This window comes from Propithecus coquereli, unplaced genomic scaffold (assembly GCF_000956105.1).
Source record: "Propithecus coquereli isolate 6110/MARCELLA unplaced genomic scaffold, Pcoq_1.0 Scaffold32, whole genome shotgun sequence".
In the NCBI taxonomy this organism is placed as follows: domain Eukaryota; kingdom Metazoa; phylum Chordata; class Mammalia; order Primates; family Indriidae; genus Propithecus; species Propithecus coquereli.
In genome coordinates this window covers 6,996,598-7,009,995 of record NW_012148841.1, presented here as the reverse complement: position 1 = coordinate 7,009,995, position 13,398 = coordinate 6,996,598, and the positions used below count along the sequence as shown (strand labels likewise).

Below are 13,398 nucleotides of genomic sequence, written 5' to 3'. Positions count from 1 at the left end.
ATTCACAAGTTCCACTACCACCACTACCACCATCGCCCCCAGGTAAAATGAGACATTTCTAATAACTCAAAGGACAGTCTATAAAGGTCCTGACCTAGTTTTCATTAAACTGCTTTTTCCTGGCTACTTGTACCCTATAAAACCTAAATCATAAAATTAAAAAAAAAAGCTGTTGAACAAAGGGAGTATTAGTTTCATGCAAAAACGCAACCATACATGAGAACTGCGCAAGTCTTTCTCGGAACGGTCTATATTTGGGTGAAGTCATTAAACGTCATTTCACTTCTCCACTTGGGGATTGCCAACTCGTTTCCCGGGATTTAAAGACGGTAACGATGACAAGTCAGTTTCCGCACCCTGTCAAAGACTTGGCCCATGGCCTTTTATTTCCCGGTAATATTAGAGTCAATCAGGTCTTGTCCCCTCATTATCAGGGAGGACTGAATTCAACTCTCGCGTTTCAACGCAGGCTATTTTCTCGGGGAAAGTCACAACATCTCTCAAAGGATCACAGAGCTCAGCCATAGAGCGCCGAGGAGAGCGGAGTCGAGACGTCAGACTAAACGGGCCCCTCAGACCCCATCCCTCCCCGCAGCTCCTCAGATTTTAAAGAGAGGATGAGGATCAGGAGGGACGAGAGGGATGGAGACAAAGGTGAGTAACTGTGCGCGCTGGGGGACGGGGAGCTGGACAGTGGGAGGCTCCTCGGCCCCTAGCCGGGTGGCGTCACTTCAGGAGGACTGAGGAAACGGGCCAGGACTGGCAGGATGGAAAGGTCCCGGGCGGGGCCCGCAAACCGGCTCCTCGCAGGAGGGACGAGGCTGGGAAAGCCCCCGGCCCCGCCCCTCCGCGCCGGGCCGGGAAATGAAACCGAGGCGGGATGGGGTCACGCGGCGGGGCGGCCCCGCAACCTCCGGCGTTCCCGGCCGGCGTCTGCGAGATAGAGCGCGTGCCTCACGTCCTCCCCGCCCCGCCCCCTGCGCGCTGCGCACGCGCGGCCGCACCCCGCCCCTTCGCGTCCCGCCGGGGTGATGGCGTGAGGGCGGGGGATCCGAGGTGGGCAGGCCTCCGGAGCTCTAGAGCTGCGAGCACGCGAGCGCCCGCAGCCGCCACCCGCGCCGCGTCACGGCTCCCGGGCCCGCCCTCCCTTAACCCCTCCCCCCGCTCCGTTGCCCCCCTCCTCACCCCACCTCCTCCGACCGAGTGGTGACTTAAGCAACGGAGCGCGGTGAAGCTCATTTTTCTCCTTGCTCTCAGCCGCGCCGGGGAGCTCGCGGCGCGCGGCCCCTGCACTTTGGCCCGAGATGAATGCTGCGGCAGAAACCGAGTTCAACATCCTCCTGGCCACCGACTCCTACAAGGTAGAGCTCGGGGCAGGGGCAGGTGACGGAGAAGGGGGACGCGTTGGGGACGAGCGCGAGGCTGGGGCCGGGGGGCGGCTGGGTCTGGGGTCCTGGCGCGGGGCGGCCCGGGGGGAAGGCGCGGGCGGCGGCGGGATCGGGCAGGTGAAGCTGGCGCCGCAGTGGGGAAGAGGTGGGTGGAGGAGGGATGGAGGGATGGACGGCAGGAGGCGGGGCCGGATTGAGCGGCTGCAGGGGCGCGGCGGGGGACCGAGGCGGGCGGGAGCCGGCTTCTGGGTTTAGGCTTAGCCCGCCGAGCGCACGCCCTCGCCAGAAGTGCGGCCTCTTGGCCGGCGGCTGGAAGAGCGGACCAGTTAGGTAACGGCCCCTGGGGCACGGCGCTGGAGAGAGGGAGCGGGGTTTTCCCCACCGCCGAGCTGGGTCCGGCGCGCTGTCCCCTTGCAGGCAGATACGTCCCTTCCAGAGGAAGAGGTGGGAGAAGTCCTGGTAGGGGCGGCGGAGCTGCAGCGTTCCCCTGCCTGTGGCCCTGGTAGAGGACGCCCATCTTCCCCCGGTAGCCGTGCTGGGTTCTGCCGTCCTTCTCCACTGGGCTCAGTATCAAACTCCTTTGCACCTAGCGATCACTCGTGCTCCTTACCCTTGTTGCAGAGGCCAGTCTGCTCTTAACTCCTATAGGGTCACTCCGGGATTTCTGTGAAAAGGAAAGTGAAACACGAGAAATTATGGGAACTGTAGTTTTAACTCCAGAAAACTTGTACAGGGGGAAATGGCACAACATTGTGTTAATGTGCCTATTGAACACTTGCATGTGTAGCTGCCACATTAATTTTATTTGAAACACATTGATAAAGGGAAGAATAATTAGAGAAAAATCTAGCAAATGTCCTTTCCCCTAGTTACATATTATATGACATAAACTGGACTATACTCTGCTAAGTTTTGTTGGTCAAGACACTCAAAATATGACATGTCAGACCAGAAACCCCACTTAAGTGAAGTAAATTTAGTTTTTACTTGAGTTACATGGTGGTTTGCAATCTAGTGGTAAAACATAGTACTATTATGGTTTTGGTTTTGGTTTGGAGTCTTTGCTTTTTTTGTTTATTTGTTTTAACCCTCCTTAAATATTCCGAAAAAGTATTTCAGAGAATCTCTTTTTACTTAAGTTCTATTTTGTCTGTTTCTTTCCAATTTGCTTAAGATTCTATCTGTGATATTTAGATGGGTTGTCATTTAAATTGAGCCAACATTCATCAACAAGTGGTCTTTCAATGGAATTTTAAAGTAGAAATCTACAGTATTGCAAGATCTTAATACTATCAAGTATGTCGTTGATAATATCAAGTATACTTGATAGTCCCTTAATTATGATCCTTTACTTGGCCCTAAAGCCTCCTCTTGTGTTCTCTTAGTTAAGTCAGTGCTTTCAGTATCTTTATAGTGATTTTAGAATGGTCTCATTCATAGTCTTGTAGAATTTTTTTTTCTTAACTAAATCTTTAAAATAATTTTTAGATATTTTTTAGTATTAGCTTATGAAATGATTGAATTGTAAATGGAAAATATAAATGGAGGGTGATTAGTCTAAATTTTCAAAACAAAAAAGGGTACAACTTCCTTTAGTTTGGAATTCCTCTGACAACTATATGTGAGTTGCTTTAACATCAGTTTTCTGAGATGCTCTAAGTTAGAATAGTGAATTACCTTAAAGTTTTCTAATCTCCCAGCAAGGCATGCTTAACTGCACTATTAGAATTTGCACCCATTTAATAAAGTTTATTCCTATACATTTTCAAGTCAGGTTGCTGTATTTCATCCCTTTTCTAATATGAAACCTTTTCAGAGGATTTCATCTTAGTAAGATTTTTCGTTTTTTTTTCCTCCAAAAATCCCCTCAAGAAGATTCAATCACGTTGATATGTTTTATACCAATGGCTTACAGCAGTACACTAAAATAGATTGTGTATTCCACAGTCACATTTAGTCTTTAAGTTTCATTTTACTTACATTTTTAGTGGTCCTTATGGCCTATTTTTCATTTTTGTCTTTTTATCTTCTTAGGCAAAGAAGAGAGAAAAAATGATAATCTTGAGGTTAGAAGTAATGAAACTTTTATTTAGAAATTACATAAGAGTGTTATATATCCTTATCAGTGCTTACAAATTATTGGCCGATTAAAATTGGGAACTAATAGTTTCAGATATGTTGATGAAGAGAGCAAAATATTGTTGATTTCTTCTTTCTGAAACTGAAGGAAGAATAACTGATTACCTAAGCACTACAAAAAGCTTTTTTGCAAGTAGGTGATATGGTGGCCAAGCACAGGACAACATGTGGGAATTTTGTTTTTACTTGTATACTCTCAAGATAGTCCAGAACAATTTGGACCAAAGGAGAAGCATTTGAAATACATATGCATTTCTGTAACCCCATACTTTATTAAACATAATAGGAATTAAGAACACAGGCAGATGTGGTTCTTTCTTCCATTTTCATCCTGGGTTCTTGTTACAAATAAAGAGTCCACTTAATCTTATGTGTTAATCATTTATATTTTTCAAAATAACTTAAGGCACAATTATCTAGTGGGTTGTATTTACATTGTGCTAAGCCAGCTAGAGAAAGATGCATTTGAAACTTTTTTGTAAAGGAGACAAGGTTGTTTTTTCACTTACCTCTGAAATAGCCATTGATTAGTTCCCAGGTAACTATGGATCATTAAAAGATGCTTTTCTGTTCCTTTACCTTCTATGTAGATATTGTTTGTAACATACTGCAGTAGACAAAAAAAATAGCATTTTTAGACATTTTATCTATAGCAAATTTAATGGAAGGTGTCGATTGTGCTGCAGTTTGAAAAGACATATAGTGCACAAAAGTAATCCGTAAGCGATTTACAGTTTAAACTGCATTACGCATTAGTTATGGTGTGTGCTATCCCGTGTAGATTTGTAAGCTGGTCATTCAGAACTCAGCATATTTTCAACCATTCATTTAATCAATACTGGAGACCTATTATTGGGTATTATAAAAGAAGACAAAGATGAATAGATCTTAAAATTCAGCATGGAGGAAAATTGATTTTTAAAAGTTTCAAAGAGCTGTGTAATTTATATATGGTAATTAGTCATTTAAGGCAGATTGGTTAAAAAAGAAAATTTTGCTTCCTCATTACCACATTAGCATAGTAACAAATCTTCTAAGAAGTTTGGGCTTTTGAAGAAAAGACTGGGGAATAGATGAGCATCATCATATGGACAAGTTAGTTCTGCCTGGGACTTCCCAATGTCTTCCTCTGAGCTGTTCCTATTTTTCATAGTTGCGTGTCTTTCACTGCTTCTGAACAGACACTCAGTATAGTTGCAGTGGCTCCCAAGGCAGCCTGAGCCATGAGAGGAAGTGGGGTACTGCTGCAGTTTGTACCCAGAGACTACCTACAAATCTTAAGATGCATCTTTAAAGATGTATGTGACATTTTCCATATATTTTGATTTTCCAATAAGTTTTATATTATAAATTTAGGGAAAAGTTGGACAACAGAAAGTAAATCTTATGAATCATGAATATATTTTATAGGAAGATTAATTTAGGTCAGTAATAATTAAAATGGTATTCTTCTCATTGTGAGTTAATGGAGTCTGGTTTGAAGGTATGGCAAAAGAGGTATAAGTTTTTAGAAACTGTATGCCAGGAGGTTTAAGGGAAGAGGCAATATGATTATAGATGGTTGTGTAACCTCTCACCCTCTCCAGAATAATATAATCCAAAAATCCCTGAGCCATATTTTTGAGTGATTATTGCTTCAAAGCCAAATAGCAGTGAATTATTTTCTGGAACAACAGACGGATTTCCAGGGCTTGAGAAATCTTAGATAATACTGAAAAGAAGAAAGAATCATTTATGATTTTTGCCATTTCTAGCACAAATCTTCTAGCTTTGAAGAGGCAGAAAGTCTTAGCCAATGTAGGGCTGAGTGGATCTTCTTCTGTACCCTTAGATATTATAGATAACATAACTTGCCCTGTGACCTTGAATATGTTATCCCATGTACTTACACACATTCTTATATTTAAAATGTTGTTTTGTGATCATTTCTTAGCAGTTAAAAATAAAAGTAAAACTGAAAAAGTAGGTTAGTAGTAGTTGCCTTTGGTCATGTGATCCCATTGTGGGCAGAAAGATCTTGGAAAGACATCATATCAACCCTGTGGGACATCTAGAGAAGCATCTAGAAAATGAGACTTTTCCAGAAAGATTCTGTTCAACTTAAATATGCCTCATACTTTTTTTTTTAACTGTCATACTGGAGCAAGGATTTTTAGCCTTGGGAGTGGTTTTTTGATACAGTTATTTGGCCAACACTCCATAATGGAAAAAGACGCCCCTTGTTACAAACTTAGGGCTAGAACCTTTTTGTTCTAGGCATTAAAATAAGACTAGTTATTATTATCTAGTATGTAATAATTTTTAGGAACTTATCTTTTCATGAAGTAAATCAATCACATAACTGTGAAATTATATTCTGTTAAAAGGACTACATTTTTCTTTGTGCCAGTGTTCTTTACAACACATGTATTTATGTTCAGGCAGCAAGAGGACCAGGCCCCTTTAGGAAACATTTTCAGTGGTAAGGTTTGCTGAGATATATTATATTTATCATAGAACATTTTCTCTAGTGATAGAAGTCAAAGCAGTGCTATAGTTAACATGATTTAAGAGCTTACTTTTCATAGTTCACTTTAATTTTGAATACCGGAAACTGTTTGTTATGAGTAGTTAACATTTAAACCTGAGATCTTCATTTCCCTACCCATTCCTTCCACAACAATAAAAAAATCCCATCTCAGTAAATGGCACCATTATTAACCCAGTTGCTTAAGCCAAAAGTCTAGGAGCTGTTCTTAATTCTTCCCCATCATTATCTCCCACATTCAGTCCATCAGCCCACTTCTCCTTTACCTCCAAAAATACTGGGCCGGTTCTCTCATCTTACTTGGTCTTCGACAGTAGCCTCTTAACTCCCACTTCCACACTGGTCCCTCAGTAATCCATCCTCTACCCACTACCAAGCTATCTTCTTAAAATGTTGAGTCAAATCTTATTCACCCCAGCTTAAAGCTTGATGGCTTCCCATTGCGCTTGATATAAAATCCAAGTTCCTTGTGGTAGCCTGTAAGCAAGCTCTTTATCCCTGCCTACCTCTCACCTTACCATGTACCTCTTCCCTGCTTCCCCCATAGTCTGAGCACCAGCCACACTGGCCTTCCTTCTATTCTGTCCCTTATGCCAAAGCATTCCCTGTCTCCTTGTCATTTTGGTCCTGCTCACATGTCACCTCAGAGAAGTCTTCCTGGCCCCCCATTTAAAGTAGTCTCCTAGGCCCACTATAGCCCATCATTCTTTTAATTTTTCATAGCATCATTCTTGATCTGAAATTATTTTGTTTATGTATTATTTTTCTCTTCCCTTTTTAGCTCTCATTAGCCCTATGAGAATAGGGACTGTGTCAGTCTATTTTACTTTCTCACCCTCAGCATCTGAAACAGTGCCTGATACATAATAGGTATATAGAGTATGTATTTGCTAATGAATGAACTATTTATAAAATAATGATTGATTTTAATCTGTGCTATCTCATCCCATTTTCTCATGAAGGTTCAAAATGACCAGTTTAGCAGAAAGTAAAATGAAGAGGACAGTAAACTAGCAAAACTAAAATTGTTATAAATCTATAATTCTGCTTTAAAAATTTTTCCTGTTAAAACAATGTGTATTTGTCCATATAAATAGATCTAAACATGCTCTGTATTCTTCTTTAAACTTGTTGGGCGTTAATAGGTGGTCAATAATAGTAAATTGTTTTATGGTTAATTACCTGTGAGTTTGCCTGGACAACTTAGATTTTTTAGCTGTATTCTAAAACATTTCTCTTAAGTTTATCCGAAAAAGATTTTAGAAGTCATACTTTGTTTCTAATTAAACAGCCTAGACAATTTTGTATTTTAAGTGATACTTGTTTTCAAAGGAGGCATTCTGAATACTTATGCAAAGGTAGATTTTAAAGTAGTATAATTAAAGAACATAGCTGAAGTAAGGCTTTAAAATTATAAACATATTTAATTATTGTCCAGAACTAGAATTGTATTTATATGATGGAAAGTTTTTGGTGTATTTTTAGACCAAGGTGGAGTTAAATAGTTTGGAGACAGGTCCATTCAGCTTTTGACTACTTGTCTTCTCAGAAGAGAAAAATAATTAATTAGTCTTCTAATAAGTTTAAATCTGATACAGAAGTAAATAAGATGCACCATTAAGTATCTAAAACTGTAAAGAAAGTCAGACTATTGAGAAACACAGCTGTGAATCAGACCTTCATAAACTTGTGCTATGTGATCAAGACCTTTTTTTTCAAATTTTATTTCATCATGTGTGACTTTTCTTCTGCCTCACTACTTAGTCCCGCTGAAGGAGTTATTTACATTGTAAACAGGACATTTTCCTTTTTACATACATCTTGGACATTTTTAAGGGGAGGTGTCTTTTTCTAATCAATTTTTTAAGTAGTCAAAGTAATGATCATATATTTATTACTAGAATATCATTCATAAATATATTTATATTGCTTTTGCATTTTAGTGAATTGACTAGTAAGGTTAATTGCTGTGGATTCTGTATTAGCTACTTTACTTAACTACAACTTAAATCTTCTTAAACTTACAGTGATAATCAGTCCCAGGGTTCTTACCTTAAAAGCCCTGATGTACATTTCTAGGTTTTGATGAGGCCTCCCCCATATCTTTTTTTTTTTTTTGAGACAGAGTCTCACTCTTTTGTCCTGGCTAGAGTGAGTGCCGTGGTGTCAGCCTTGCTCACAGCAACCTCAAACTCCTGGGCTCAAGCGATCCTACTGCCTCAGCCTCCCGAGTAGCTGGGACTACAGGCATGCGCCACCATGCCTGGCTAATTTTTTCTATATATTTTTAGTTGTCCGATTAATTTCTTTCTCTTTTTTAGTAGAGACGGGGTCTCGCTCTTGCTCAGGCTGGTCTCGAACTCCTGAGCTCAAACAATCCGCCCGCCTCGGCCTCCCAGAGTGCTAGGATTACAGGCGTGAGCCACCGCGCCCGGCCCATATCTTTTATTAATAGTATATTTGTCATACCTGAGCAAAACAGAAAGCTCCAAGTCTCCTGCCTGGCTTAGGATCTCAGATCACATGTTACTCTAAAACTTTACCTCCAAGGTTGCCTGTACGTGGCAGTAGGGGCTACTTTTATAGAGTTGTAAGTATGCTTCCATTGGCAGGGAAACAGAGGATGTTCATTCAAAAATGTCAATGGAAATATAGTCATCTTAGAATTCTTGTGCTAAGCTACAAAGATTCTTTAGGACAGAGCCAAGTTTCCCTGAGATTGTGATTGTGCAGCCAAACAAAGAAAATGTTGGCTTTTCTAAACTTGAGATCAGAGCTAAACAGAAAAAATGATTTACATTCACAATGATCACCCATGAAACTTGGTCTGCGAAGATTTATTCCACCATTGCCATGATTTCACCCTATACCTTAAACTTTAAGATATTAGTATTTCTATTCTTTCAACTGGGCAAACACATTATTCTTTCAGTTATTTTTTTATTGGTAAAATGTTTTTATATGGTTAAAACGTTGATAAAATTCAAATTATAACAAACACTCATTTTTTACTTTTTTTTTTTCTTAAAGCAAAAGCAGGTAAATTTTTAATAGTGGCCCTTACCCAAGTTCATGGAATAGAAATTTGTGCTAAGACTTCTTCATATTTTTAAATTGATAAGGATTTGATGTTTCATTGAATAGGAATTTATTTTCCAATTAGGAGGTGATTTGAGAAAAAGAAAGATTATAAAACAGGATTTTTTTTGGCTGCTTTTGCTTTTATCCAGGTTTTCATAGTGTCGCTATGAAGGGTAAAAGTGATCATTCTCAATACCTCATTGTACAAATAAAAATGTAGCCGTGAGAAGTCATTGACTATTAACTTACGTAGGGAACATACCGCATTTAAATAGTAACAGTACCAAATTCTGCTGCCTTCTGTTCATTGTTTTATATTGTGTGTGTAGCTGGTTCTTTCTTCCTCTGAACGAAGGGTATTCCCCAAGACCAAATGAGATACTTTTCTAGCTTAGAGAGGCCTTGTTCTTAAGTTTAATCTGTTAGTAAAATTTAACACTCTCCTGTGGTTTTGATTTCAAGATATTGAAGTACTAAAATATCTTAATAAGTAGGAGACTTATTTTTTATTCTATATAGCCAGGAAACAAAGCTAATCAATAGCAAATAAGTATAGTTTATTTGATTTTTGAAAGTAATTTTGAGCCTTTTTCTGTTGTGATTTATAGTCTACTCTTCTAGTATATTCTAACTAAAGTATTTTTCTTTATGCAGGTTACTCACTACAAACAATACCCACCCAACACAAGCAAAGTCTATTCTTACTTTGAATGCCGTGAAAAGAAGACAGAAAACTCCAAACTAAGGAAGGTGAAATACGAGGAAACAGTATTTTATGGGTTGCAGTACATTCTTAATAAGTACTTAAAAGGTATTACTTTTCCTAGTATATTTAAAACACTGCTTTTATGTAATACTTCATAATTTTTTCCTATAGTGTTATATTATTTGAGGTAAGTTTTTAAATAGTCTAATTTTGATATTTATTTAATTTCTTTAAATAACTACTTTAGAAGTCTTTTGGAATTTTTTTAATCTGTTAATCTGAATGCATTAAATCTTATAATTTGGTATGTATGCTTGATGTTCAAAGTATGAGAAAGGTTTTCTGAAACTGGTAAGTTTAGAAAAGTCAGTAATTTTTGGAGGTTAATATGGTTTGTTAATTAATTCAAAGTAAAGCATTTGTTATTGACCTGGAAACTCATTTTGAATTATGGTAGCAATTATAATTAGAATATTTTTACACTAGTCAGTTTTTACCTTAAAGACCTAATTTTTAAAACTACCTATGTCTGTGGACTTAGTTTCAAATGCATATTAAAACGGAAAAATCCCCAAAATAATTTCTGTGCTTTCTTATTTGTAAATCCATTTCTAGTCTATTTTGTAATGGTGTTTCTAGGGGGAAAATAGTTCCCAAACATCTGTACATCTTGGAAAGTTTTATCTCTATCTTTTGAAATAAAAACAATCTCAGAATTGAATATAGATTAAGTTGAATTTTATGCAAATGGTATCCTTTTTCTATGATCTTGGCTATTTTAAGATCAGACCATTCAGATAATGTTAAATTATTGAAAAAGAAAACCTAGCTAGATACCGAAAGGTACTTACTTGTGGCAAGAATACCCAAGATATTTTAAATGAATTTACTAGTTGTCTTCTATGAAGTTAACAAAGACTGATGGCACACTTTTAGGTCTACAGCTTAAAAACTCTGTAAAATATTATTTATTATTAATTATAACTAAAATTCATTGATTGCCTACACTAGGCCAGCATTATTTGTAAGTGGGTCATAAGTCTTATTTAGTCCTCGCAACCATCCTGTAAGTGGGTACTCTATTGTTTTCGTCACTGACAGATGAGAAAAGTTAACTAAAAGTGTTTTTGGGGGGCAAAAATTTAGTAACTGTGAAAATTACTTGCTTACCATCCCTGAAGAGATCACATTCTTTATGAATAAAGTGAGAACGTTCACCTGGATATAAGAAGCTTTTGAGTCATCTCAAATTTGAAGAGTATCTAAATTAATTGAGATAGAAAAGATATTTTTTAGAAGTTTATTGTGATTTTAAAAAAAATACTATACAAGTAATAATTTTTTCTATCAATACATCTGCTTTTGAAATAAATTAACATTTATGCTTAGAGTGAGTGGTTGAAGTATAAATTCCTTTTCGGATTCTACTATTCACTCTGGAGAGGTCATAACCTCTCAGTTATTTTTTTAATCCGCAGAATGGGTGAAATAACTAAAAATATTAATTCTGTGACAATTCAGCAACTCACAGAATGCCTTTAGAAATGTAAATAGGACATATGTATTCTTTTAGGTAAAGTAGTGACCAAAGAGAAAATCCAGGAAGCCAAAGAGGTCTACAAAGCACATTTCCAAGATGATGTCTTTAATGAAAAGGGATGGAACTACATTCTTGAGGTAAAAAATGGTTTCATGTTTTGATCTATCTTCGTTTTGCTTTTAGTTCAAAATTTCTTGCAAAGGAATTTGAATAGATTATACTATCATAATAATTCTTTTTTGCTTGTGATCTGAATAAAATGGCTATTTTAGACATGCTTGTGAAAAGTTAAGGGTAACATTTGATTCCTTCTCCCCACCAGTGGTAAATCATTAGCATATAAAATCGACATCAAGTCTAAGTAATTAAATCAATTATAATTTAAATAACTAGCATTTTTCAGAAAGATAATTTAATCCATTCTTGAAAATACACTATAATTAAGAAAGGACATGGTTATTTGACAATTTCAAAATGTAGATCTTTTCCTTAACTGTGAAAATAGATGCTGTGAGTCTATCACTACCAGTAATTCTGGGAAATTTCTCTCACTGAATAGTAAGAATGGTTGGTGCAGATTCATGGAGTTGATTTTTATTCTTTATTGTATTACAATATGCATACCTAGTATGTTTGGATTCATTGCTTAAACTTCTGGGCACTCAAAGACATGGTAATTGAATTACAAGAATTGAATGTCCTCTGGTGGTTTTCTTTATTACAAAGATCAGATGGGAATGGAATCTATTGGCAGCTCATGATGTTAAGTGTTAATTTAAATCTCACAAACAAAAGTCTTCTACATTGTACAGGCCATCAAACACAGAATAATTAGAAATACTTTAACTTTCATGTCCATATTATAATACTGAGTTTTACTATTTGGTAATTATGGGTCTTAGAAAAAGATAAGCACTCTGTGCTACACTTTTCCCATATTTTAAGTAAGGTCAGTAAAATCAGTGGGCTAACTCCTGTACTTGCCCCATTTCTTTTTTGTGAAGTTTGTTGTGAGGATAAATACAGTAATAAGATGAGTTTGTTGCTATGCTTATTACTGTAATTCCAACAGCCAAGGTTGTATGTCGTTTGATGATGATCACAAAATCTTAGGGAATTATAGGTTCTCTAGAGATAAACTTGTGTAACCCCATTTTACAAACATAGAATCTGAGACCTAGAAATACCAAGTAACTTGTGCAAGATCTCCCAGGTGCTCATAAGTCCAAGCCAGGATTTGTAAGGCAGTGTTCTTTTTTCTATATTATGATGCTTCCAGTGCTTCTCATTAATTTTTCTTTTATTTAATTACCTTGTCCCAAATCATACAAATAAACTATAAGGATTTCTGAAACAACTTGCCTTCCTAGCAAAAAGTTAGCCACACTTTTAGCTTTAAAAGGGAGAGGTGGTGGGAGGGGGTACAGTTAAATATCTAGTAGCTTACCATGTAGCAAATAACCCTCAGCCTAATTTTGGAAGGAATTGTTGCGTTAGTAAGAAGTCAGTTAAATTAGACTTGAGTGTTGATTGCTAAGGTTCTGTGCTTGGCCTATATAATGGTTTCAGGTCTACTACCAGAGTCTAGGGAGCCTTTTTTTTTTTTGAGACAGAGTCTCACTCTATTGCCCGGACTAGAGTGCCGTGGTGTCAGCCTAGCTCATAGCAACCTTAAACTCCTGGGCTCAAGCGACCTTCCTGCCCCAGCCTTCCAAGTAGCCGGGATTATAGGCATGTGCAACCATGCCCAGCTAATTTTTTCTATGTATTTTTAGTTGTCCAGATAATTTCTCTTTATTTTTCGTAGAGATGGGGTCTCACTCTTGCTCAGGCTGGTCTCAAACTCGAGCAGTCCTCCCGCCTCGGCCTCCCAGAGTGCTAGAATTACAGGCTTGAGCCACCACACCCAGCCTCAAACATCTGCCCACCTCGCCTCACAGGGGAACCTTTTTAGGGTTCTTCTGCAGGGATTTCCCTCTCTCTCCTCTCTCTTTTCTTTTGTTCTTTATTAGCAATC

General features: G+C 38.2%; 1 protein-coding gene across 1 annotated transcript in view; it reads left to right on the top strand.

Moving 5' to 3' along the window:
• Positions 1 to 277: 277 nt before the first annotated feature.
• NAMPT (nicotinamide phosphoribosyltransferase) overlaps positions 278 to 13,398 on the top strand; it is a 37,499-nt gene continuing 24,378 nt past the window's right edge. The window contains exons 1-4 of the mRNA XM_012650328.1: positions 278 to 654; positions 1,258 to 1,361; positions 9,790 to 9,946; positions 11,415 to 11,518. Of these exons, the coding sequence (XP_012505782.1) occupies positions 618 to 654; positions 1,258 to 1,361; positions 9,790 to 9,946; positions 11,415 to 11,518 (402 nt within the window). The 5' untranslated portion in view covers positions 278 to 617. The remainder of the gene's footprint in view (positions 655 to 1,257; positions 1,362 to 9,789; positions 9,947 to 11,414; positions 11,519 to 13,398) is intronic.